Source organism: Bison bison, unplaced genomic scaffold, assembly GCF_000754665.1.
Source record: "Bison bison bison isolate TAMUID 2011002044 unplaced genomic scaffold, Bison_UMD1.0 scf7180017864221, whole genome shotgun sequence".
Lineage (NCBI taxonomy): Eukaryota > Metazoa > Chordata > Mammalia > Artiodactyla > Bovidae > Bison > Bison bison.
This window is the reverse complement of record NW_011494793.1, coordinates 1,217,730-1,243,176: the sequence shown is the minus strand read 5'-3', so window position 1 is coordinate 1,243,176 and position 25,447 is coordinate 1,217,730. Positions and strand designations below refer to the sequence as shown.

At 50.6% G+C, this 25,447-nt stretch overlaps 1 protein-coding gene across 1 annotated transcript in view; it reads right to left on the bottom strand.

Annotated features, from left to right (window-relative positions):
• Positions 1 to 25,447, bottom strand: part of MYO9B (myosin IXB) — a 113,869-nt gene that overhangs the window by 39,907 nt on the left and 48,515 nt on the right. The window contains exons 3-9 of the mRNA XM_010845675.1: positions 14,360 to 14,454; positions 8,303 to 8,365; positions 7,725 to 7,824; positions 7,359 to 7,459; positions 4,982 to 5,111; positions 1,628 to 1,717; positions 1 to 108 (exon numbers count right to left, since the gene is read on the bottom strand). The exon at positions 1 to 108 is cut by the window's left edge and continues 4 nt beyond it. Of these exons, the coding sequence (XP_010843977.1) occupies positions 1 to 108; positions 1,628 to 1,717; positions 4,982 to 5,111; positions 7,359 to 7,459; positions 7,725 to 7,824; positions 8,303 to 8,365; positions 14,360 to 14,454 (687 nt within the window). The remainder of the gene's footprint in view (positions 109 to 1,627; positions 1,718 to 4,981; positions 5,112 to 7,358; positions 7,460 to 7,724; positions 7,825 to 8,302; positions 8,366 to 14,359; positions 14,455 to 25,447) is intronic.

Genomic DNA, 25,447 nt, shown 5'->3' with positions numbered 1-25,447 from the left:
CTCTTCCATGTCCTTCTTGTTGAGGAGAGCGTGGTTGATCCGCAGCACGATCCAATCGAACAGCGCGCTGTACAGTGACTTGGCCATGGAGTCACGGGCGGTGATGGCCTGTGGGCACGGAGTTTGGGGTGGGGGTCACACCCTGGCAAGGTGTGCCCCCGAGGTCTGTGCACAGGGAGGTCAAGATGGTGACTTGAAACACTCAGCTCCTCTGATACCTCCCCTTCTCACTCTGCCTGCCGTCCTGTCCGCTCGGACGCCCTTGCACACCAGAGCATGAAGCCCTGACATGGCAGCCTGGGGTCTGGCCAAGTCTTTCTCGTGGGACGGCCTGCTCCTCAGAGGACCCTGGGGACTGCTGGGGTGGGCACATGGGCTCAGGGAGGGTGCTGTGGGAGAATAACCAGGAGCTTGGGCTGGGTTCAACCCCTGCGGTTCTGGGAGCACCATGGGCCAGGCCACTGTGTGCCTAAAAGCGGTGATTGATATTTACAATTTTTTAAAAAGGCTCATTGGTGTCTAATTGACCTACAAGAAATTTCTTCTTTGTATGCTCTCAGATCTAAGCTGCGACAGGACTTACTCAGCCTGCTATCAAGACCTAGATAACGAGGTCCTCTGGTTTTGTGGAAATGGAGCTGCGTAGGGTGCTGCCCTGTGCCTGGCCTTCATCTCCCTTGCTCAGCTCAGTGCCCCCGGGGAGCAGCTGGCTGTGGACTCCAGTGACCTGTGGCACCTGTCACATACCACGGCTGAGCACCTTTGCCCACAGGGGCTCCAACTGTCTAGGTATCCATTTTAGATTCTTGAGCAGCTTCTCCCATGAGCTAAAAATACCCCCCTGCCCCCGTGGCTAGGTACTTTCCTGATGCTCCCCAACCTGCAAGTCTAGAGGTGTAAAAACGCAAGAAAAATATGCCACAGAGAAAACACAGACTGGGGCAAAGGCTAGAGAGAGGCGTCTTATCAACATGTAGGGACCCACGCAACAGTTATAAAGGTCACACTCTAACCCAGGGGTCAGCAAGCTTTCTTGGGCAAGGGCCCATGAGTCAACATGATCAGCTTTGTAGGACAGCTCTGCCACTGCAGCAGATCATCATGTGCATGAATGGTCGTGGTCAAGTGCCAATAAAGTTTTATTGACAGAAGCAGGAAGTGGGCTGGGTTTGGCTTGCAAGCTGCAGGTGGCTGTCCTCTGCTGGTGAGAACCAGTGTGCCCACTAAACAGCTCAACACAGAGATCAACACACGTGGCTCTAGCTCTGCCCCTTGAGCTGTATAAGCTGGTTTGAGCTTCCAAGGTTCTCCTCTGTCAAACTGTGCTGTTAAATGCTCAGTTGTATCCGACTCTTTTGTGACTTCAAGGACTGTAGTCCGACAGGCTCCTCTGTCCATGGAATTTCCCAGGCAAGAATACTGGAGTGGGTTACCCTATCCTTCTCCAAGGGATCTTTCTGACCCAGGGATAGAACCAGTGCCTCCTGTGTCTCCTGCATTGCAGGTGGATTCTTTACCATCTGAGCCACGAGGGAGGTCAAATTAGGGGCAGGAAAATGACCACCCGTGCCAGCTATTTCTGAAGGCTCTCCCTATCCCCACCCTGAGAACCCAGGGCAGCACTCACCTCGCTGAGACTATAGGGAAGGATGAGTTTGTCGTTGGAGGTCACTGTTTTTCTTTTGGTCAGAACTTCCACCAAGATTTCTCGCTTCACCTGTTTCAAGGTCAAGGAGGAAGAGGGGTGGGGAAGGACAAATTAGGAGTTTAGGATTAACAGATACATTTAATCTATATAAAATATATAAACAGCAAGGTCCTACTGTATAGCACAGAGAACTATATTTAATATCCTGTAATAATCTATAATGGAAAAGAATTTTAAAAAGAACATATGCACATATGTTGTTGCTGCTGTTGTTTAGTCACTAAGTTGTGTCTGACTCTTCTGTGACACCATGGACTGTAGCCCACCAGGCTCCTCTGTCCATGGGGATTCTCCAGGCAAGAATACTGGGGTGGGTTGCCATGCCCTCCTCCAAGGGATCTTCCCAACCCAGGGATGGAACCCAGGTCTCTCACATTGCAGGCAGATTCTTTACCTACTGAGCCACCAGGATAACCCCAAAATACTGTAGTGGCTAACCTACTCCTTCTCCAGGGGATCTTCCTGACCTAGGAATCAAACCAGGGTCTTCTGCATTGTAGGCAGATTCTTTACCAGCTGAGCCACCAGGGAAGTCCATATGCAGATAAATATTCATACATACACATACATGACCCACTTTATACCGGAAACCCAACATTGTAAGCCAACTGTATGCTTCAATTAAAAATAAATAAATAAAAGCTTAAAAAAAAAAAGGGAGGAGAGAAAAGCTGGAGAGCTTATTGACTAGATCTGTGTGTCACTGAGGCAAGGCCTGAGGAGGGCGGAAGAAGGACCCCCCGGCAGCTGGGCCAGGAAGTGGGCCCAGAGCCCACCCCCAGGGCTGCCAACCCACAGTGTGTGGAACACCAGTGTGCCTCAGAATGTTCGCACCCACAGGCTTGCTCGATGGCCTAGACTGTGGTCACACAGGCCTGGGTGTCACTGCAGCCCTCCGGCCCAGGTGCTGCCTGTGTTTATAGCTGTCGCTGCTGGAGTGGGTTCCTGGTCTGGGTACAAGGGCGAAGCGAGGAGACTGCTCCTCCCTGACTGCCAAGCCCTGTCCACGGGGAGTCAAGAGTTGGGCCGGGGGAGCTGTCTCCATCTCCTGGCAGACGTACTCATTCATCCCCATGAGCACGACAGGAGCTGGGGCTCCGGCAGGCAGGCGTACTTTAAAGAGCCACAAATGGAACACACGTTCAGAAAACAGCCTCGGCATCACAGGCATTTGGGGCTGGGTCCTTCTTTGAGCTTCCCCAGTGGCTCAGATGGTAAAGAATCTGCCTGCAACACGGGAGACCCAGGTTCGATTCCTGGGTTGGGAAGATCCCCTGGAGAAGGGAATGGCAACCCACTCCAGTATGCATGCCTGGAGAATTCCATGGACAGAGGAGGCTGCTTGGCTATGGTCCATGGGGTCGCAAAGAGTTGGACATGACTGAGTGACTGATGCTGCTTCTTTGCTGTGGGGGCTGTCCTGTGCATTCTGTTAAATAGCATCCCCTACCCACCAGATGACACTAGTACCCCCCAAATGACTCCAGACATTGTCCAGTGCTCCCGGGGTTGAGGACAATGGACAAGGGGATGGTCCAACCACAAAAAGACCTTGCTGATCAAATGGTGATTTTGTTTTTTAAATCATAGTTGATTTACAACATTATGTTAGTTTCAGGTATACAGCAAACTGATTCAGTTATATAAATATATAAAAAACTTCGATGGGCCATTCCAGGGAGGGGCTGAGATGGGAGATGGCCCTTCCCAGAAGGAAGATTCGTCGAAAAGATACCTGCACCCCAATGTTACGGCAGCACTATTTACAACAGCCAAGACACGGAGCAACCTAAATGTCCATCAACAGGTGAAAACGGGTAACGGAAATGTGGCATGAATATGCACGGAATAGTACTCTGCCAGAAAAAGAATGAGATAATGCCATTTGCAGCAATAAGGAGAGACACAGATTTTCATACTAAGGGAAGTAAGTCAGACAGAGAAAGACAAACACCACGTGACATTGCTTACGTGCGGATTCTTTAAAAAAACGATACAAATGAACATATTTACAAATCAGAAATAGAATCACAGGCACAGAAAACAAGCTTATGGTTATCAAAGGGGAAGGGGCAGAGAGAAGGATCGATTAGGAGCTTGGGATTAAAGTATACACACATACATAAAACAGACAATCAACTATACAGCGTATAGCACAGGGAACTACACTCAGTATCTTGTAGTAACTTATAAAAGAATATATATAGAACTGAATCATTTTGTTCTACACCTGAAAGCAACACAACATTGTAAAACGACTATATTTCAATTAAAAAAAAATAAAAGGAGATGAAGAAGAGATGGTCCTTGAGGGTATTATGTTAAGTGAAGTAAGTCAGAAAAAGACAAATACCATATGATACCGCTTATATGCAGAATCTTTAAAAAATGATACAAATGTACTTATGTACAAAACAGAAACACAACAGATCCACAGACACAGAAAATAAACTTACGGTTACCAAAGGGGCAAGGGCAGGGGGAGGCATAATTAGGAGCTTAGGATTAAAATATATACGTTATTACAAATAAAATAATCAACTGCATAGCATACAGCACAGGGAACTATATCAATATCTTATAACGAAAAAGGATCTAAAAAAGATTATATGTAGAACTGAATCATTTTGCTGTACACTTGAAAGTAATACAACATTGTAAATCAACTATATTTCAATTAAAAAAAAAAAAAGGAAATGAAGAGGGGATGGACCTTGAGGGTATTATGTTAACAGATATGTCAGACAAAGACATATTGTGTGATCTCCCTTATATGTAGAATAAAAAAAAAAAAAGAAGAAGAAGAAAAAACACCCCTCAAACCTCCCAAACTCACAGATACAGAGAGCAGACAGGTGAAGCGTGTGAAGGGGGTGCCAAGGCACAGACTTTCGGTTGTAAGATGTCATGAGAAGGTAGTGTGCAGCAGGGTGACAGCGGCTAACGTGACCGTACTGCATAAATGCAGGCGGCCGAGAGAACCGATCTTGGAAGTTCTCATCCCAAGAGAAAACAAATCCCACAGCCACCGAGGTGACAAGCGTTAACTAGCCTTCTTGTGGTGGCCATTTGGCAACAGATACTACAGATACTGAATCACTCATGCTGTCCATCTGAAGCTAAAACCAATCATCGCTCGATTAAAAAAAGAAAAGAAATGAGGAAGGGACACGGCAGAGACGGCGGGGGAGGAAGCAGCTGACAGAGGCTCAGCCAGCGCAGGAAGCCTGGGCCTCGGTGGGCGGCCCCTGTGGCTGAGGCCCGGGACAGTACCTTCAGGAGCTGCGACAGCGTGTCCAGAGCCTCGGGGGGCCCGACCTCCAGGCCTTCGTCTCGGCCCGTGGCTCTCTTCCGGTAAGTGATGTTGCCTAGGTACAAGATGGCCGAGAGGATGGAAAAAATCCTGGGGAGAGAAGGAGCCAAGGTTGGGGCACGTCCCCAGTCCCAAGACAGCAGAAGCTTCCAGTGAACTGCGCTCAAGTTTCCAGCGACCTGGGCTGTATTCGTAAAACCAGCCATTCCAGTCAGAACACGCGAACTCCGAAAGATGTCCACTCCTCTGCTGGCCACTCTCTGTCAAACAGGACTTTGGAGGCATGTAGCTCTATTTTTTTTTGGTGGTAGTGGTGTTGGGAGAGCTTAAAAATTTTCTTATGGAGGCATCACCAAAAAAAAAAAAATGCACACAGTTCCCCAAGTGTAGTTGCTGTTTTCTTTTTCAGCCACGCTGTGAGGCATATGGGATTTTAGTCACCCGACCAGGGATCGAACCTGCACTCCCTGCATTTGAAGTGTGGAGTCGTAACTACTGGACCGCCAGGGAATTCCGTCCCCAAGTGTTGAGTTTGATGAAGTATCACCAAATGCAGAGATGATTGTGACTGGCACTCAGACCAAAAAAACAGAACAACATTTCAGGCCCTGGACCCTCCGCAGCTTCCAAAGAGAAACCGCTGGCCTGACATCTAACACCATCCGTGAACGTGACTTTGGTGAAATCACTTGTACTTACATCGGGCCTGTCATAGAAAAGGTGTAAGGTGGGGGAGTCATGTGTGTTACTGCATGGAGCATTGTTCATTCTTTTTTTTTTGGAAAAGATTTACTAATATATTTTTCTTTTGCTCTGGCCAAGCTGCATGGCATGTGGGATGTCAGTTCCCTGATCAGGGACAGAAACTGGATCCCTTGCAGTGGAGTCCTAACCACTGGACCACCGAGGGAAGCTCCCACATTCTTTATTCTTAATGCTGCCACTTCTCAGCCCTGGCACTGCTGGTACCTGGCTTCTACCCACCTGGCCCCTCCGACCACACCTGCAGTACGACACTCAAAAGAGTCATCAGGCAAGGCCAAGTGTCCCCTGGGAGCACAATCAGAACCCCAGTGAGAACCACTGCTGTGCAGGGTTGGTGCCTGGCCAACTGGGACCTTCTTCTGCATAGCCCCTGAGCTGAGGATGGTTCTTAAGCTTTTTTTTTTTTTGGTTCTTAAGCTTTTAAAGGGTCATTAAGAAAACAGAATGTAAAGAACATGCCACAGAGATTGAGTGGCCCAGGAAGCTGAAAAACATTTGCTGTCTCCAGAAAGTGTGCCAACTCCTGCAGGGATATACTGTAACGCGTTGATTTATTTATCTCTGGTTGGTGGGCATTTGGGAGGGTTTCTTGGGGTTGGGGGCTGTTATAGACGAGGCTGCTGTGTGCATTCCTGTGCGTGCCTCTGGCCAAGCATGTGTATATGTTTGGTTGTGTACACGCATCGGCAGTAGAAGCTGCCCAATGGTTGTCCACAGGGCTTGGCCCCGTGGTGTCCTCCTGGCAGCATGCTGGGCAGAGGCATCCCCTCTGGGTGTCCCGGTCACCCGGGAAGGCGTGGAGAATGCTCTGAGTGGTTTTGAAGAATTAAAATAATTTTTAATTGTGGTCAAAAACACATCATATAAAATTCACTTTCTTGGCTGTTTTTAAGCATATGGCTCCGTAATCTGAAGTATACCCACATTGTTGGGCAAAAGCCTTGTGGTTTTTTTTGTTTTGGGTAAATATACCTGAGTAAATTTTCTTTTATTAGATTTTTTTTTTTCTGCCTCTATTGAGATAGTGTAGCTTTTCTGCTAATTAACAAAATCTGTTAATTAGTCTATTAATGAAGAAATTAAGATTTTTAAATGATGGAGGAATTCCCTGGTGGTCCAGTGGTTAAAACTCCACGCTTTGACTGCTGAGGGCCCAGGTTCGATTTCTGGTCCGGGAACTAAGATCTCACAAGCTGCGAGGGTGCGGTCGAAAAAAAAGAAAAGGATTTTTAAATGATGAATGACCTTTGAAAAGCCCTGTTTTTGTTTTTTTAAATATTTATTTATTTACTTGGCTGCACTTGGTCTTAGGAGCAGCATGTGGGATCTAGTTCCCCAACCAGGGACCGAACTGGGGCCCCCTGCCATGGGAGCGTGCAGAGTCTTAGCCCCTGACCACCAGGGGAGCCCCGCCCTGCGGTTTTAACTGGCATCTCCCAGTGCCTAATGGTGACAGTCCTCTGTCACTCGGGCTACTCTCCTTAGCGAGGTTCCCACCGGGGGTAGGTCAGATCTCTGAGTGACCGGTAACTTCAGTTAGGGGGAGGTGCCTGGCTGGGCCCACCCACTTACTGCTTCTTGGTGGCAGGAAGGAAGCCCACCATCTCCATGGCCTGCTTGAGTCTTTCGAAGTCATGCTTCAGGTCCTCTCCATCTTCGATCTTCAAGTTATGCTGAAAAACAAAGTCGGCAGTGCTCTGGGTACTTCTGGGCTGGGGAGGGTGGTGTGTGAGGATGATTTTGGCTGGAACCGATGGGGCAGGGCTGGGGAGGCAGGGAATGAATGGGTTCCTTTATGCCGCCCCGCTCTGGGCCTCCTTGGAGCTGGTTTGGGGGCTGGAGAGGGCCAAGGCGGACGGCCTCTGACCCCCTGGCAGAGCGTAAACAGCCCGTGGGGAACAGAGGCCGCGTTTGTGGTTGGGGCTTGAGGCTATTTACCTGGTTGAGGTAGAAATAATCTTCAGGCTGCTTGAGCTGAAATTCCCGACGCTCTTCCTCGCTGACGCCAAGTAACAAATAATAAAACACGTGGTAGTTCCTGTAGGTCAAAATTAGGAGAAAAAAGTTGTTTTTGGAGGCTGAGCGATAGCTACTCGTCAAACCACTACTAATATTGCTTTGGAGACCAGGCCAGGGAGGAAAAAGCACCTCGATTATGTACAAATTGGAGACAATAAGTCGATTCTTATGATCTTTTTTAAAAAAAAAAAACAAACTCCAAAAATCAAACCACGAGCTTCTCCAGTGAATAGATTCCTCAGAGGGTGGGCACCTCTCACTCATTGGTGGACCAGAGATGATGCTAATCTGACCACATTTCAGCAGACACCCAAGCACCCACTCCAGGGAGAAGCCCCAGGGAGGCACAAAAATAAGCAGGAGAAGGTGGCAAAGCTCATGCTCATAGGAGATCCATCAGGGCCTCCTGTAGATACTCCCCGTCTCAGGACATCTGCTTTTCTCCTTCATAGGGAAGAAGGCAGACATCCGGGATCATCAAGGAAATACCCCCCTACCTCTCATCCTTCTCCTGAGAGACCAGGCGAGACTTTTCAAGCAGGTACTTTTCGACAACCGCTCTGTCATCAAGCAGAAAAAGAACCAAGTGTTACACGCTAATGCCGTTTCCCTGAAGAACAAGAATGATTCATGACTGTGGTAAAGCCAGCTGCAGATTAACAACCTTGGACCCAAGGTAAGCACAGGGACGAAAGGGTGATAGCTCTGAGTGTCGTAAACAAGCAACCTAAATGTCGTAAATACTATTTCATTCTTAAGGTAAACACTGTTGTCGTAAATGCACCTCACCCTACTGCTAGAATCTATAAAAATAAGGGACCTGGGCTGGCCACTTCTGCCCTACACACCGGATGTGGGCTGACAGTTGTGTGGAAGCCCAACCTGGCATCACTCGGGATGGCCCCGGGGGTGGCAGGAATTGAAATGATTAGACCCATGTACTCACGAATAACACTGGAAGGTTGAACCCTGCTTCCACCATCTCCCCAGCCATGAAGTGTTTCTCCAATTGAAAATTGATATACAAGATAATGGATTCACTTTTCTATTCTTCTTAAAACAGCTTTACTGATGATTGTATATGATCAACTATACATACTCAAAAGCATGCACCCAGATGAGTTTTTCACTGGGTCCTTCCATAATCTGTACATAATTTTCAAAACCAGCTTTAGAAGGTATAGCTGATGCACAACAGATATAACGTGTGTGAGTACATGAGCTGTGACACATGTGAATCCCTGAGAGCCCACCACCATGACCAAGACAACGAACACATCCATAATCCCGAGAAGACTCCTTGGGGCCTCTGTCATTCCTCCCTGCCATCCACCCCCGAGCAGCCATGGACCAGCCCCTCTAAAGATTACTTTGGATTTTCTAGAATTAAAAAAAAACAAACCCAAAAAACCAAAACACTCATTTAGTATGTATAGTTAACTCTTGAATAACACAAGTTTGAACTGTGGGTCCACTTATAGGTGGATATTTTTTTCAATAGCAAATGCCGTAGTCCTATATCATCTGCGGTTGGTTGAATCCACAATGTGGAACCACAGCTATTAAGGAGCTGGGGAACTGGGGGAACCTCGGATATACAGGGCCGACTCGAAGCTATCTGCAGATTTCTGACTAACCCCTGCATTGTTCAAGGGTCAGTTGGATACTGAATCTGCCTTCTTTCACTCAACTCAGTGGTTCTGCGATTCTGCCACTTGGGAGCATGTATCAGAACTTCATTCTTCTTTATGGCTAAGTAAGGGCTTCCCAGGTAGCTCAGTACTAAAGAATCTGCCTGCCAATGCAGGAGGCGTGGGTTCAATCCCTGGGTGAGGAAGATCCCCTGGAGGAGGAAATGGCACCCCACTCCAGTATTCTTGCCTGAAGAATCCCATGGACAGAGGAGGCTGGTAGATTATCCATGGGGTGGCAAAGACTCAGACACGACTGAGCAAATTGGCACAACAGCCTACATGTCTGCTGCTGCTAAGTCGCGTCAGTCGTGTCCGACTCTGTGTGACCCCATAGACGGCAGCCCACCAGGCTCCGCCGGCCCTGGGATTCTCCAGGCAAGAACACCGGAGTGGGTTACCATTTCCTTCTCCAATGCATGAAAGTGAAAAGTGAAAGTGAAGTCGCTCAGTCGTGTCCGACTCTTAGCGACCCCATGGACTGCAGCCCACCAGGCTCCTCCGTCCATGGGATTTTCCAGGCAAGAGTACTGGAGTGGGGTGCCATTGCCTTCTCCGTGTCTACATGTCTAGAAACACATTTTGTTTATCTGTTTATCACTTGACGGACATGTGCTGGGCCCGGGTCCCTGAGGCTGTGTTGGTCCTGGGGCAGGAAAGGGGTACTCACACAGCCACACCCGCAATGTTAGTAGAGACATAAGACATTTCTTGGAGCTCTACTGCGAGGTTCTAGGCACTGTTTTGCTGAGATTAAATACACTGGATTTAAATGCCCTCCGGGAGGGGCACTGTGGCTCCCACTGATGGGGGAGGTGTTAACGTGTTGTCCAGGACCCCAGAGGAGGGGGGTGGCCTGGTGGGGACCTGACTCTCATGGGATCTGCTATCATCAAGTATGTGAGCTGTACAGCTCTGCAGGTCACCCTCATCTGAGTTCATCCTGTAATACAGAAGAGGGAGCTGGGGATTAGGGCCCTGGTCCCAGGCCTGCTGAATGCTTCCAGACTGCCTCCAGGACGGCAGTCTTCTGGCTGCAGCCTTGTGCAAGCGCACACACACACTGAATGGATGGATGCATGCGCACACACCCCGCACACATGGGTTTCCAAAGGCTCAGCATGCGCGCGTCCTCTCTGCTTTCAAACTCCTATTTTCTTCCATTCCCTCCTCTGAGCAGTAACTTGTAGTTCTCAGCAGTTTTGTTTTCCTGGGCAGGGAGGCTGCCTCTGGTCCTAGACTCACGTTTCCATCTCTATCTGTGGCCAATTCTCTGTGCTGTCTCGCCACATGGGCAAGGACAGTGTCCCCTCAGGGGCACCGAGTGTCATCTAACGGGCCACAGCCTTTGGTGATTACTCGTGAAGCTGGGCCCCTACAGGGGTGATCTTGTACACAGCCAGGGATCCCCTCCATACTGAGCCCGTGATCCCACAGGAACACGAGGCCTTGCAAATTGGGGAACTGGGGGGAGGTGTGGACTGCCCTTGACCCTTGGTCTTGTTGGAAAGCGGCATCGAAAAGTGTCACCTGCCCAAAAGCAGAACCAGGTCTGGGCCTGCTCCCTGCAAGCTGGTGGCAGCCACTCCCTGGACAGGAAGTGCACCTCCTTCCACCCAGCGTGGGCAGGCCACCATCAAGGGCTGAGGCAGGACCTCCTTTCCTGAATCCGAGGCCATCGACAGGACTCTGCAGCTGATCTATGAGATCCAGTGACCCAGGACCACAGCTGCCCTGAGCCTGACAAGAGCCGAGGTGGGCAGGGCAGGCTGGCTGCTTAGCTGAGGGCCAGTCCTGCTCATGTGCTGGGCCAAACGGTGGCCCCCAGAAGACACGTCCACCTGGAGCATGTGACTGTGATTCTGAAAAAACACTTTTGCAGATGGAATTAAGTGAAGGACCTGGAGATGGGGTTTCCTCGGGGGCTCAGCTGGTAAAGAATCTGCCTGCAGTGCGGGAGACCCAGGTTTGATCACTGGGTGGGAAAGATCTTCTGGAGAAGGAAATGGCAACCCACTGCAGTATTCTTGCCTGGGAAATCCCAGGGACAGAAGAGCCAGGCACGCTACAGTCCACAGGGTCGCAAGAGTTGGACACAACTGAGCGACTAACACTCTCATCTTTTTTTTCTAGAGATGAGATCCTCCTCCATGGTCCAGATGAGCCCTAAACCCAAGGACAAGTATCCCAGAAGACAGAAGAGGAGATCATAGAGAAATTCAGGGGAGAAGACCACATGGAGACTGAAGCAAAGACTGGGGTGATGGGGCTACAAGCCAAGGGCACTGGGGCCCCCAGAAGCTGGAAGAGGCCAGGAGGGATCCTCGCCTAGAGCCTCTGGAGGGAGCATGGCCCTTCCCACACCTTGATCTTGGACTTCTGGCCTCCAGAAGCACGAGAGAATAATTGTTTTGTGCTCTTATTGTTGTGTGCTGACTGGTCTGTGATACTCTGTTTCAGCAGCCATGGGACATGAAATGGAGAGCACAGGAAGGACTGATCTTGGGGGAGAACAGGGGCATCGAGGCTCCCACTGGCAGCAAAGGCCCTGGCTTCTGGCCTGCAGAGCCAGTCCGGGACCCAGGAAGATGTGAGGCAGCCTCTTGGTGTCTCTGCTCCCAAGGGAGCTGCTGGAACGAAAAACAGTTTGTTTCTGCATCTTGTACTTAGTAAGATACCATGGGCTTCCCCTGATAGTCAGAGGCTCTGCAATGTGACAGATACAATATGGGCCCATGGGAGAAAACCAGATTTAAAATAAGGAGGGAGGGGGAATTCCCTGGCAGTCCACTGGTTAGGACTCTGTGATTTCACTGCTGTGGCCCAGGTTCAACCCCTGGTTGGGGAATTAACATCCCAGAAGCCTGGAAGCACAGAAGAGTAGGATAGAATAGAATAAAATAAAGAGTGAAGGTCTTTCTGGAGAAAGGGCTGAGACCTGCGGGGCAAGTGGGGGAAGGAGAGTGGTTCTGCCCACGCAGAGACCAAGCTGGGCCCAGTAGCAGTTGGGAAGGGACTACTGGATGGCCCATGGAAGGCGGGGGCCATGGGGAGAACTGCCAAGTCTTGAGTGTCCCTGAAGGGCTGAATGAAGGGCCAGAGGAGATGTTGCCTTTATTGAGAGTCTCTCTTCCAACATCACTTAAGAGCCTGGGCAGAGGGGAAAAAGGAAAGAAGCCAGAGGTTGAAGGATCTGGGAAGAAAACATTTCTGTCCTTGTCTTGAACATGCACCATCAACTGAGATGATCATCAGTCAGGTTTAGGCTTATTTTTTTGGCCACACTGTGAGGCATGTAGGATCTTAGTTTCCTGACTGGGGATTGGACCCGTCCCCCTGCAGTGGAAGCATGGAGTCTTAAAACCACTGGACCAATGGGGAAGTCCCAGTCAGATTTAGATGGACAGAAGAACCCAGATATTTTGAAATCAGTTCTCCTGGAGGACCTCTGCCTCCCCGAAACACATGAGCCTTCTTGTGGCCTCCATGGGCCTGTTGCTTGGATCTCCCCGCATCTAACATTTAAGGATTCTTGTTCTACTGCTCAGAACATCCCCTGGAGCCTTTGCAAATCCCACCGCCACTGTGGACTCTCACACCACAATGTGGAGCGGGAAGGGTTCCTTTAAGTCACCAGGCAATGGACATTGTGCCCAAATGTCTTTCTTTATCCCCCACTGTGAAATAGTTTTATGGCTCATAAGACCTTTGCGTGTTAAACAAAAATCCAAAACACTATGCAGTATTAAGTCACAATTATTTTTTTTAACTACTTGAAACTACCCAGAACGTACATCTTAATAGGAAAAAAATCCTACAGTATTAACTGCGGAAATCACAGTATGACCAAATAGATAATTCCTTGTAACATCAACTCATTGCATAAGGCTTCCAGGTATTTCTATTAGCATAACATTGCACAGGATACAAATAAACACAATTTCTTTTTTGTTTTTTTTGGGGAACACAATTTCAAAGTTGCACATTTAGTTGAAGTAACTGTACCTTCACCTAAGGAACTCACATTCTGGCACAAAATGTAAATCTGTTTTAACTTCCGCCTGGCAGTCAACTTCACAATCCAGCTACCAACTATGAACTCATTTATCTCCTCATCCACCCAGCCATCCAAACCACCCATCAGTCTATATACTCACTTATGAATCCACCCATCTACCAATGATCCCATCTATCTATCCATGAATCAAACCACCCCTCCATCCTTCTATCTGTTCATCCATGAACCTACCCACCCATCATCCACCCATCTATGAATCTACCCATCCTTCTATCCACCCACCCACCCTGGAATCCATCCATCAGTCCACGTCCCATCCCTCCCTCCCTCCATCCCCCTCACCTGCCTACTTTCAGCACTTCCCTGGACAACTGCCTTACTTTGCTACCTAGCATCATGTCTCCTTCCAGCTAAAGCTAAAGGGGCACATTTGGCAAATGCCAGAGTCCACATCAACTCTTCCTAGACCCAGGGAATTAGAAACATCAAGATCAGGAAATTGGTGTGCCCTCGCCTGCTCTTGGCAAATCCCATCATGCTAGGAACTCTAGCTCATTGTACTTAACTTAGTGGATGCCTCAATGTCCTAGGCGATGCCCTGCGGCAGGTAGGTTTGGTTATGAAGGTGCCGCCCTCCTCCCCCACCCACACTTCCTGCCACCTCTCAGACTTTCATATCAATGACTGAAAATCATACTTGTTTCCCTGCATGATTCACAAATGCCTGCAAGATCGTGACTTCAGCATTCAGTTCCCTGCTGGCTCAGTCCTGGGTCCCCGCTGCAGGGAAGCCCAAGACCCCAGACTGACGGTGGAGTGCACAGCGTGGGCACCAGCTGACTCACCCTCGCACGATGCCGCTCTCCAGGTAGTTGACCTGGATGAATTTCCCAAATCGGCTGGAATTGTTGTTGTGGGCTGTTTTAGCATTTCCAAAAGCCTGCGAGGAAAACAAAAGCAGGTTTTCAGATTGTGAGGATAAAATTCCTACAGGCCTCAGCCTGGGTAGACCATGGTTCACTGGAAGTCACTCACAGACTCCAGGTGACACCGGGAAAACACACAGATAGGCAGCCCCAGCGCGTCCCAAGTATGTGTGTGCACGCTCAGTTGCGCCCGACTCTGAGTCCCCATGGACTGTACCCACCAGGCTCCTCTGTCCATGGGATCCTTCGGGCAAGAACACTGGAGTGGGTTGTCATTTCCTCCTCTGAGAGATCTGCCCGACACAGGGATCGAACCCATGTCTCCTGCGGCTCCCACACTGGCAGGCAGATTCTTTACCACTGAGCCATAGGGGCTTCCCACACCTCTCATGGGCTTGCTCTTTACCTCTGTGTTGATGTGAAGAAGGGGCTCAAGTTCTAAGTCCTGGACATTGGAAACACCAATCATAGGATTTTTTTTTTCAGTAGTAACTGTTCACATAGCAAACTCTGGCTTGTGGTCAAATCCAGTCCACTGTATGTTTTTGTACTGCCTGTGAGCCAAGAGTGGTTTTTACATTTGTAAATGGTTTAAAAAAAAACAACCCAAAAACCCAAGAAAAGTAATATTTCCTGCCATGTAAAAATCCTATTCAAGTTTCAGCATCCACAAATGAAGCGTCCTGGCACACAGCCAGGCCTGTTCATTCACCGACCACCTACCACTGTCTTTGTGCTGTGACGGCAGGGAGCTATGACAGAGACCATCTGGCCCGCAAAGCCAGAAAATATTTACTATCCAGAATATTTATTTTCCAGAAGGAGTTTGCTGGGTTCTGGGCTAATACCAGCTCCAGGCCAGCCGCCAGCCTGCTTGTGAGGAAGCAGATGTGGGGACACGTCCCCTCCTGGAGGGTCTTGCAATACCGTGGCATGACAAGCTGGTTGACAGCAATTTAAAAAAAAAAATTAGGGTCAAAGTGACATAACATAAAACTAAGTTTCAAAAGTAAACACTTCAGTGGCGTGCACTACATTCACAATGCTGTCCAACCATCACCTCTGTTTAGTTCCAGAACATTTCTATCGCCCCAACAGGAGACCCATCCTCCTCAGCAGTTACTCCCCAGGCCCTGGTAACCACCAATCTGCTTCCTGTCTCTCGGGATTTATTTGCCTGGTCTGGACACTTCACGTTAAGTGGGGGCACACACTAGGTAGCCTTTCGTGTCTGGCTTCTTTCACTCAGCATGACGCTTCTGGGGTCCATCCTCGTCGTGGTGTGAATCAGGGCTTCATTCCCAAGACACAGAGGAAGTGTGCACAGTGCTCAGAGCCCACGGCTTGGAGCCCACGGCTTGGCAGTGCCCCCTGGGGTCTACCACATGACCACCATCCAGATGAAAACAAGAGAACACCCTCTGTGCCCCACTCAGGTTCCTGGGGTTACCTCTTTCCCACGTGGTACCCAGATAAGGGGAGGCTCGGTGGAGTCTTGGGGGAGCCTGGGGCAGGAGAAGTACCTGGGGAGTGGTGGTCCCTGTTTCAGGGAGTGACAGGCTAAAAGCAGCGAGGGTGGTGAGGCTGGGCAGAGGAGGGACGAGAGGCAGAGAGGGGATGGGGCGGGGGTGTCGCACGAGGAAAGGGAAGCTTGGCAATAGCGAAAAAGGTGTCAGGCTCACGCTGTTCCCGTTTGAGGAGGCTGAGCCCGGCAGGGAGGCCACAGCTCGGAGGAGGTGGGAAGGCCACTGCCAAGGTCTGCTGTGGGGTGGGGTGTGTATCTGCAGGTCTGGTGAGGTGGGGGACAAGGGCAGGGTGGAGAGAGGTGACCAGGCTCTCAGGGAGACACCGAGAGGAGTTTGGATTTTCTCCAAGCGCTCATTTAGCAGGCAGGATGGATGCAGGTCAATCACTGATGAGCTTCCAACTCGATGCCTGGAGGCAGAAGCCCCACAGAAAAGCATCTGCTGGAAGGCCAGAGACACTTCCTCAGAAAACGGCTCCATTCAGTGGAGCCTGCAATCAGGGCAGCAGCCCCCGCTGGGCTCATGCACTGGTCATGCTCCCGGCTGACGAGGTCACGGGATGTGTGACTTCCTGCCGATGCCCCTGGGGCTCCAGACCCCAGAACTGGGCATCGCTGTAGAATCTGAACCAACCACCAGACTGCCAAGCAGGGGACGAGTGATTGAGGGAGAAGAGGTCTCAGGGAGGAAACCAGGCCCAATTGTACAGGGGGTACCTTCAGGGCTCAGACAGTAAAGAATCTGCCTGCAATTCAGGAGACCAGGGTTCAATCCCTGGGTCGGGAAGATCCCCTCACGGAGGGAATGGCAACCCACTCCAGTCTTCTTGCCTGGAAAATTCCATGGACAGAGGAGCCTGGCGGCCTACAGACCATAGGGTCCCCAAGAGTCGTACACAACTGAGAGACTAACTTGCAGGGTAGGGGGGCACTTTGAGGGGAGGGGTCTTCACCTGGCTGTGTGGTGGTGGAATCTAGCCCGACGAGGTGCTTTCCAGAGTCAGACAGCGGCCACAGAGCCCCCTTCTCTTCTTCACAGGGTCTGGATGTGTGTGACTGAGCTCTAGGCCAGCTGCTGGGGCCCGGGCCTCCATCTGCTCTGCCCTCCCGGGTGTCTGTGGAACCCAGTGCAGGGTTCTCGGCCTCGGCGCTGCTGACACTCGGGGAGCGGTCACTCTCTGGGGCAGGGCTGTCCTGCACACTGCAGGGTATCGAGGTCATTCCTGGTCTCTACCCGCCAGAGGCCGGCAGCATGTGGGACAACCCCAGAAGTCCCCACAGGGACTTGCCTGCTGGCCCAGGAGTTAAGCATCTGCCTTGCACTGCAAGGGGCGCGGGTTTAATCCCTGGTTGGGGATCTGAGATTCCACACGCCTCATAGCAACTAAGCCTGTACCCTGTAACTACGGAGCCTGAGGGCTCTGGAGCCTATGTGCCACCACCACTGAAGCCCAAGTGACACAACTATAGAGCCCGTGTGCCGCAGTGAAAGATTCCACATGATGCAACTAAGACCTGATTTGTTGTTCAGTTGCTAAGTCGTGTCTGACTCTTTGCGACCCCAGGCTTCCCTGTCCTTCACTGTCTCCTGGAGTTTGCTCAGATTCAAGTCCATCAAGTCGGTGATGCTATCTAATCATCTCATCCTCTGCTGTGATGCAGTCAAATAAATAAGAAAAAAAAAGTCCCCAGCGAGAGCTGAATTGCTGGGGGTTGAGAAGCACAGATGAAGGTAAAAGGTGTTTGTAGGAGCAGGTTGTCTGGGGCTCCCTCCTGTAATCAAGGCCCCCATATGTGCTGTAGGCCCTCATGGGCCCCCTGGTGAAGAACACTGTCTATCCAGATTTTAATCTCCTGTTTCCCTTATGTTCAGCCTTTGGGGTAAACCCCACAGGCTCTTGAGCCACGGCTCTGGGAAAAGCAGACGGCAGATCCGTCTCCTCCTTTCCTTCCAGACCCTGCAGGGTGGTGTCTGAGCTGAGGACAGGCCTGCTTTGTGATAAAATGAGCTCCCACGAGTGAGCATGCAAAGTGCTGCCTGTCCTAACTACAAACAGATGGTGAGGGGGCTGCCTGACCCCGAGTGACACCCCTCCAGGGGCAAGTCCTGAGTCGCCGTGGTGGCTGGGTTCAAGGCCTGCCACAGAGACACCCCAGCAATGCACATTTCCACCCAGAGGAGCCACGGTGGTCCCTTATGAATGTGGGACACGTCTCTGGTGAGTTTTAAGGAAACATCCAGGCCCAGCGTCCTGGGGACCAGAGGGGATGTCTTTGGGACCAGCTCTCTGGTTCTGCGATTACCAGCACGGTGACCTCATGCGTCTGGTATGTGGTCTCAACACACTGCGACTTTTCAAAGCTGATCTAAAAATATCCGGTTGGTGCTATTATACGTCCGTCGGAGGAGGAGGAGGAAATGCTGGCCTGGCACCCGAAGCGAGGGGAGCTATTGTGTAGCTGTTCCCGGGGCCGGCCAGGGGTGTGCAAGGCCTTCAAGCTCAGGGTGGTTGGTGTGCCCGGTGGATCATGTGGGGCTGGAGATAAAGGGGAGGGAGGAAGTGGGACCCGGGTGCCAGCAGTGATGCGATGTGAGCTGGCTCTGGGGCAAGGGCAGCCACAAGCTCGTGCTGTCTTCCCGGCACGCCAGACGATCCACAGCCCTGGCAAAGCACTATTTGGGAGAGGACTCTACTTTCTCAGAAATGCTGTTTCCCCTCCCTTTATAATATAAAAGACGTGTTTCTTTTTCCTTTTTTTCCTCCTTTATGTCTTTTCTTTTGGCCATGCCATGCTGCATGCGGGATCTTAGTTCCCTGACCAGGGATCGAACCCGTGTCCCCCTGTGTTGGGGGCGTGGAGTCTTAACCACTGGACCACCAGGGAAGTCCTATAAAAGATATGTTTCTAATACAAAGTATATGCTTTGAAAAAAACATATAGAACCGTGCTAAAAGTTTACCCAATAAAAGGAAAAAAACCATAAAGAGAGGATCCATTAATCCAACCCCACCTCCAGTCACGGTTTCTAGGTTTAAATGAATGCAGCAGGAGCACCCTGGCCTTCTTGGACCTTCTGCTCCCCAGGTACCACCTCCACCCCTGCCCGGGATGCTGTCAGCCGGGGGAAGTCTGGCTGTCTTTTAACTGCTCTTGTCTTTGAGGTTCTTCTTCTGCGAGATTCAAAAAGGTTTTATTAATTTTTTTCTTCTTCTAAATTTTTGGCCATGCTGCCTAGCATGTGGGATCTTATTAACAGCTCTCCGACCAGGGATTGAACACATGACCCCTGCAGCTGGAAGTCTGGAGTCTTAACCACTGGACTGTCAGGGAAATGCCTGAATGAGGATTTTTAAACCAAAGATATCCAAGGTTGAGCAGCCTACGTAGCCAGAAATTTCTAGAAAGTGCATTTGCTATCTCAAGAGGGTGGGTCTTCTCTCTGTTGGAATGCATGGTCAATATTTTAGTAAGAATGGCGATGTAACATTAAGGTATGTGGTATGTGCCTGTGGTATGTGCCAGCCACACGCCAGATATGTGCCATATCGCCTGTGGTATGTGCCAGCCACACGCCAGGCTTGCGACTCTTTCTTTTGCTTGAATTCCTCCAAGGGACAGATCTGGCCTTCCCCGTTTCTGATGAGGAAGCAGGAGCAGAGAGGTCAGCTGACCTCTCTGAAGTCCAAGAACAGGTGGGTGGCGTGGCTGTGGGCTGGAAACCAGGGCCTCTACTGTGAGGCATCCCCTGGCTGTTGCCCCTCAGACCCTGGTCCAGACGGGTTCTTGGTGCTGGGAGCCAGGCAAGTAGACCTGGGGCTTTTGGGGTGTCTGCCTGCCCTGGCTAGAGACGCCTCCCCCAAGGTCTGGCAACCAGGCAGGCAGATGCCCCAGCCCCAAGCTCACATCTGGCCTCTGTACATCCCACAAGAAAACCAGACAAGCTTCGATGGACTGCATTAGGCAAACAATGTTTAGCTTTCAGATTTCAAAAGTGAAAAGCCCCATGGAATGAGATCACCAAGGCAAGCGTGCTTGCTATCTCTTGTGTTGATAGGTGAGTCTCAAGTCGGGGGGTGGGCTGGGGGGAGGATTTCCCCTGGAGAGAAGTTCTCCAGCCTCACCCTTGCAGGGTGGTGGTCCTTCCAGCTAAGTAGAGGTGGCCTGAAAATGGTAACTCCATCGCCCCCCAGATATACCTGTGGCTGTCTTCAATCGCTGTAGTGAATTCATCTTGGTTGTGGGGCTGGCTTTGTTTCCTGATCTAGCTATGGGGACCCCTCCCCCGGCCCCTTCCCAACTGTACGTGGTGCTTTTATACACGTGGTTTCATTTATCCACTTGACAACAATGTACTGGTGGCCATGTGCCTGGCACCATTCTAGTCTCAGGGATTCCCCTCCCTGGTGGGGCTCCGACAGGGACATTCCAAGCGTTCACCTTGGCCGTGGCTGGGACGTCACCGCCTCTGGACTTCCTGGAGGCTGCCCACTGCCTCCCATGACCTTGACGTTGCCCTGCCCCCTGCAGTGCCAGGTGGGGGCAGAGCCTCTGTCCCCCCCCCTGAGACCACGAACCACTCCACACAGGATTTCCAAATCTCGTGTCCAGTCCAGGTCACACACCAAGACAGAGGAGTGACTGGTGGGGCCAGGAGAGGCTGCGAATGGTAAGACAACTCAAGCAAATATTAGGCTACTGTGAAGCCTAAAGGCAGGGCTGAAAGACAGACTGGCTTCTACTCGCCCTCTTGTTATAGCCGTGCTCGGGGGCACAGAGAGCAACACCCGAGAGTGATCGGGAACTAGGCCTGGAACTCCAGTTGTTTACCCAAGTGCTCTCCAAGTTCCAGGATTTCTATGTGATTGTGTCTGTCTGGGGACACAAGCGACTGTCACATCTGCAGAAGGAGGCCTGGGAGGCGTCCCACGGCCCCTGGACCTGGGCGCCCAGGAAATGTGCTCGGCTGAGTCTACTGAGCAAACAGCCCCGGGGGTGGGGGGGCATCCAGTCAGCCTGGGGCTTTCCTGTGTGGAAATGCCGGGAAAATAACACCCCTGGGTGTGTGCGGGGTGGAGGGCTACCTCCGGTGAGGAGCCCAGGAGAACAGCTCCACGTCGACAGGGAATTCCAGTGGGTCCCTGTGGTCCTGGGCTGGGGGGCTGTGCCAAGAGGGACAAATTAGTTTGCTGCTCATGAGTTTCAAGTTCCTCTTCTGTAAAACGAGGGGGTAAACCCTGCCTTCTCAGGTTGTTTGAGGACGAAAGGCGCTCTGTGTGAACCAGGGGCGGGCCAACTTGTCCTGTGAAGGGCCAGCTAGTAAGTATATGCGTCGCCGGTGGAGTGTGAAGCAGTCACAGATGACCTGGGTCAGCTAGTAAGTATTTGGGTCGCGGTGGAGTGTGAAGCAGTCACAGATGACCTGTCCACAAATGCGCGTGGCCATGGGGAGGATGCCTGTGTAATGCTTAGGAATGGGCGGGGGTCAGGCTTAGACGTGGACCTCCACCAGGGTCAGCAAATTATGGCCAGCCACCTGTTTCTGTGTGGTGTGCGAGCTAAAAATGGCAGTCACATTTTTTTTTTTTTTTTTGCCATACTGCTTGGCATGTGGGATCTTAGTTCCCCAACCAGGGACTGAACGTGCCCGCAGCACTGGAGGTGTGAAGTCTTAACCGCTGGATAGCCAGGGAAGTCCCAGTTGTTACATTTTTAAACACTTGAAAAAATCAAAACAGTACGTTCCCACACATGAAAGTGACAGGAAATTCAACTTTCAGCAACCATGAATAAGGTTCTGCTGGCGCACGTTCATGTCTGTTTACAGGTAGTCTGTGTCTGCTTCTGAGTTGTGCTGGGGGAGATTGCTCCGGCAGAGAAGATACTGACACTTGGACCCTTTACAGGAAAGGCGTGTCGGCCACTGTACTAGGGGCTCTTGGTGAAACGCCTCCTTCTTCCAAAAGGGGCCAGGGCAGTGCTGAGGCAGGGAGAGGACGTCAACACTCTGACATGCAAGATGCGCACGAGAGGGCCTGAGTCGCCTAAGCTGACTGGTTTCCTTGCAAAGATGTGGCAAGGACACAGAGAAGTGGGACCAGGAAGCACGGAGGGCAGAAGGGGCCAGCGGAGTCACAGGCTCAGAGGGGCTGCGTGGGAGGGACAGAAAAGCGAGTCCTTGAGGATGGGCGTGGATGGGGTGGGAGGTGGGGAAGGAGAAGCTAGGCCAACGTGACTCCCACAGTGCTGATGCTGTGCAGGGAATGGGTGGAGGGAGACGGAGCCAGGGAGGGTGAGGACAAGACGACAGTGGGAGACTCCCTGGCAGTCTGTACTCCCAGTGTAGAAAGTCGAGACTTCGGTCCCTGGTCTGGGAACTAAGATCCCACGTGCTGTGTGGCATGGCTGAGAAAAAGGATGACAATGGGAAGTGGGTGGCAATGATGGTGAGAGGTGGTGGCTGTGGGGCAGAAGATTGGACCCCCCAATTACCAGGTCAGCCCACGCAGGTGACAGCTGCAGGCTCACTGGGCCTGTGGGTGCAGAGCAGGAAGTAGAGTGATCACCCCCAACCTCATGCTCCTCGACTCACAGATGAGGAAGTGGAGGGTTTTTAGGGCCCAGCTGACATCCAGCTTTAGCTTGGGTTCTGTTCTTTCCCTGTTGCCCACAGGGCTTGGGATACCCGGCAGGCTCCCTCTAGCCAGCTGCCCGCTGGACAGACAGATGGGTAGATGGCAGGCATGTAAAGAGAGTTGCGTGCTGACGAGACATGACACTGACTCCCGCTCCGTGCCCCCAGCTCCTAACAGACTCTGTGACTCTAACCCGGAAGGGCACTGGCTGTCAGCCACAGATGTGAGCAGAAACCCTGAAAAACACACCAAGGGTTCCTGGGCCCAGGACGAGGCCCTTTGAGATGGACAGATTCTTACCAGGGGCTGAAGTTTCACGGTGGACGGTGCCAGGGGGTGGGTGGGGGGGAGGCAGGGTTATGGAATCTTAGGGAAAAAAAAAAGAAACCAAGTATGAAACAAGTTATTGTACCTTGTATTTCACTAAATTTTGGTTTAGATTATAAATGAAACCACGTGCTAGATTACAGAAGAATAAAGAACAAATTAAACTTTGATGGGGGAGGGTCTTGCTTGGTTCTTACTGCACCAAAAATATGGGAGGAACTGATGAATTCCCGAGGGCTTGTCTTATCCATTTGACACTCTTTGGGCTTCCCTGGTGGCTCAGATGGTAAAGAATCTGCCTGCAACGCAGGACACCTGGGTTTGATCCCTGGGTCGGGAAGATCCCCTGGAGAAGGGAAAGGCAACCCACTCCAGTATGCATGCCTGGAGAATTCCATGGACAGAGGAGCCTGCAGGCTATAGTCCATGGGGCCACAGAGTCAGACACGAGTGAGCAACTAACACTTCACTCTCTTTGCGGTGTACTTGGTTCTTTTTCTCAGGTTTTTGAGTTGGGATGTTAATTCATTTACTTTCATTTATTCCTATTTATGGACATAAAGTATTTATGGTTACAACTGTCCTGCTGTTACTGCTTTAAATACATCCCACGGATTCTGATACTATACAGTTTCAATTGATGGTTTTTAGAATATCTGTAATCTTGGTTTATGGGCTCCCCTGATGGCTCAGCAATAGAGAATCTGCCTGCCAATGCAGGAGACACAGGAGACGCAGGTTCGATCCCTGGGTCAGCAAGATCCCCTAGAGAAGGAAATGGCAACCCACTCCAGTATCCTTAACTGGGGAATCCCATAGACAGAGGAGCCTGGCAGGCTATAGTCCATAGGGTCGCAATGAGTCAGACACGACTGAGTGACTAAACTACCACCAATTTTGGTTTATAGATTCCCCCTTTATCTAAGAGTTAACAGAGGTTACTGTTTCTTTAAAACAAATTTCCATATGAAAGGGCCTTAAAAATTAATTCTAGTTTTACAGTATTATGAAGAGAACTAACTGATGATAGTATTTCTACTTTTGGAAGCTCTAAGATGCTTTCTCTGTGACTTGACATAGGGATGACTACTTCCACAAATATTTAAGATTTATTCTCATAATGGAGTGAAGGGTTTGTGACAGGGCCCAAAGATCTGCCTAAATGTGAGGTCTGGGCATGTTACAGCCCTGTCCATTTGCTGACTGCTCAAGGAGCCTTATGTTATGTTTTCATCTATTTCTCCCAGTATCTTTTATAATTTCTGCTTTGTAAAAGCAGCTGCTGTGCTGTGATGCATAGATACAGACAACGATTATACCTTGAGAGTGTAAACTGAGGGTTTTGGCCTGATGGGGAATCTCCCTCATCATACAATGTTCAGAGGCCCCAGCTCTCCCTTTTACACATCAAACCTGCAGCTGTGTTCTATCCCGTTTCCATCTGTCTGCTACATCTCTGTGCCTGTCCCTTTATTTTTAGCTTCCTGAACTACTTTGGTCTGGGTGTGTTTCGTTCGTAAAGCATGGAGTTGAACTTCGCCTGGTGAACCCAGCTGAAAACTCCCTTTAGGCAGAGTGCACCTATGTAAAGTTAGCAACACAATGGACTCATTCCCTCCGGAAGCTCAGGCTTCCATCCTTGGCTCTCTTTCCCATCTGCTGCTCCTGGGTGTGGCTGAGTAACTGGAGGTCAGAGCAATTCTCCGGGTCACTTTTGATAACTTCCTGCGATCATGCACCTTTCGCAAGATTTTTCAACCTCTCTTTGCACTGATTTATTTTGTATTTGTGTGGTGGGATGATCTGGGAAGGAGGACCCCGCAGGCCTGGTGGGCTGGAAGGAGTCACGCACAGGCTGAGCTGAGCGGGGGAGGTGTGAGTGGAGGGCTAGTTCTGTAAGTGGGTGGTGGCTCACTATGGAAGTTCCTTTTAGGATGAGGTTTGCTTCCGTGTGCATGTATGTTAGTCACTCAGCCATGTCCAAGTCTTCTGCAACCCCACGGACTATAGCCTGCCAGGCTCCTCTGTCCACGGGATTTCCCAGGTGAGAATACTGGAGTGGGTTGCCATTTCCTATTCCAGGGGAAAAGGAAATGGCAAATTTCCTTTGCTTCCCTGTATGAATTTCTGTACAAATTAGGACTTCCCTGGTGGCTCAGACGGTAAAGAATCTGCCTGCAATGCGGAAGACCTGGGTTCGATCCCTGGGTCTGGAAGATACCCTGGAGAAGGAAATGGCAACCCACTGGAGAATTCTATGGACAGAGGAGCCTGGCGGGCTACAATCCATGGGGTCACAAAGAGTTGGACATGACCAAGCAACTAACATTTTCACAAATCTCAAGCTGCACGGTGCTGCTGCTGAGAGCAGTAAGGACTCTTAATACGTTCCATGCAGTAAAACTAAGCATTTGCCCTTGTGAGGAAAGGTGAGCTCCCAAGGGTGGGCTGGAGGGAGAGACTAGAGTCTGAGAGCATCCCTCCACTCTCCCTACAGGCCCTATAGCTTCTCTCCAAGCC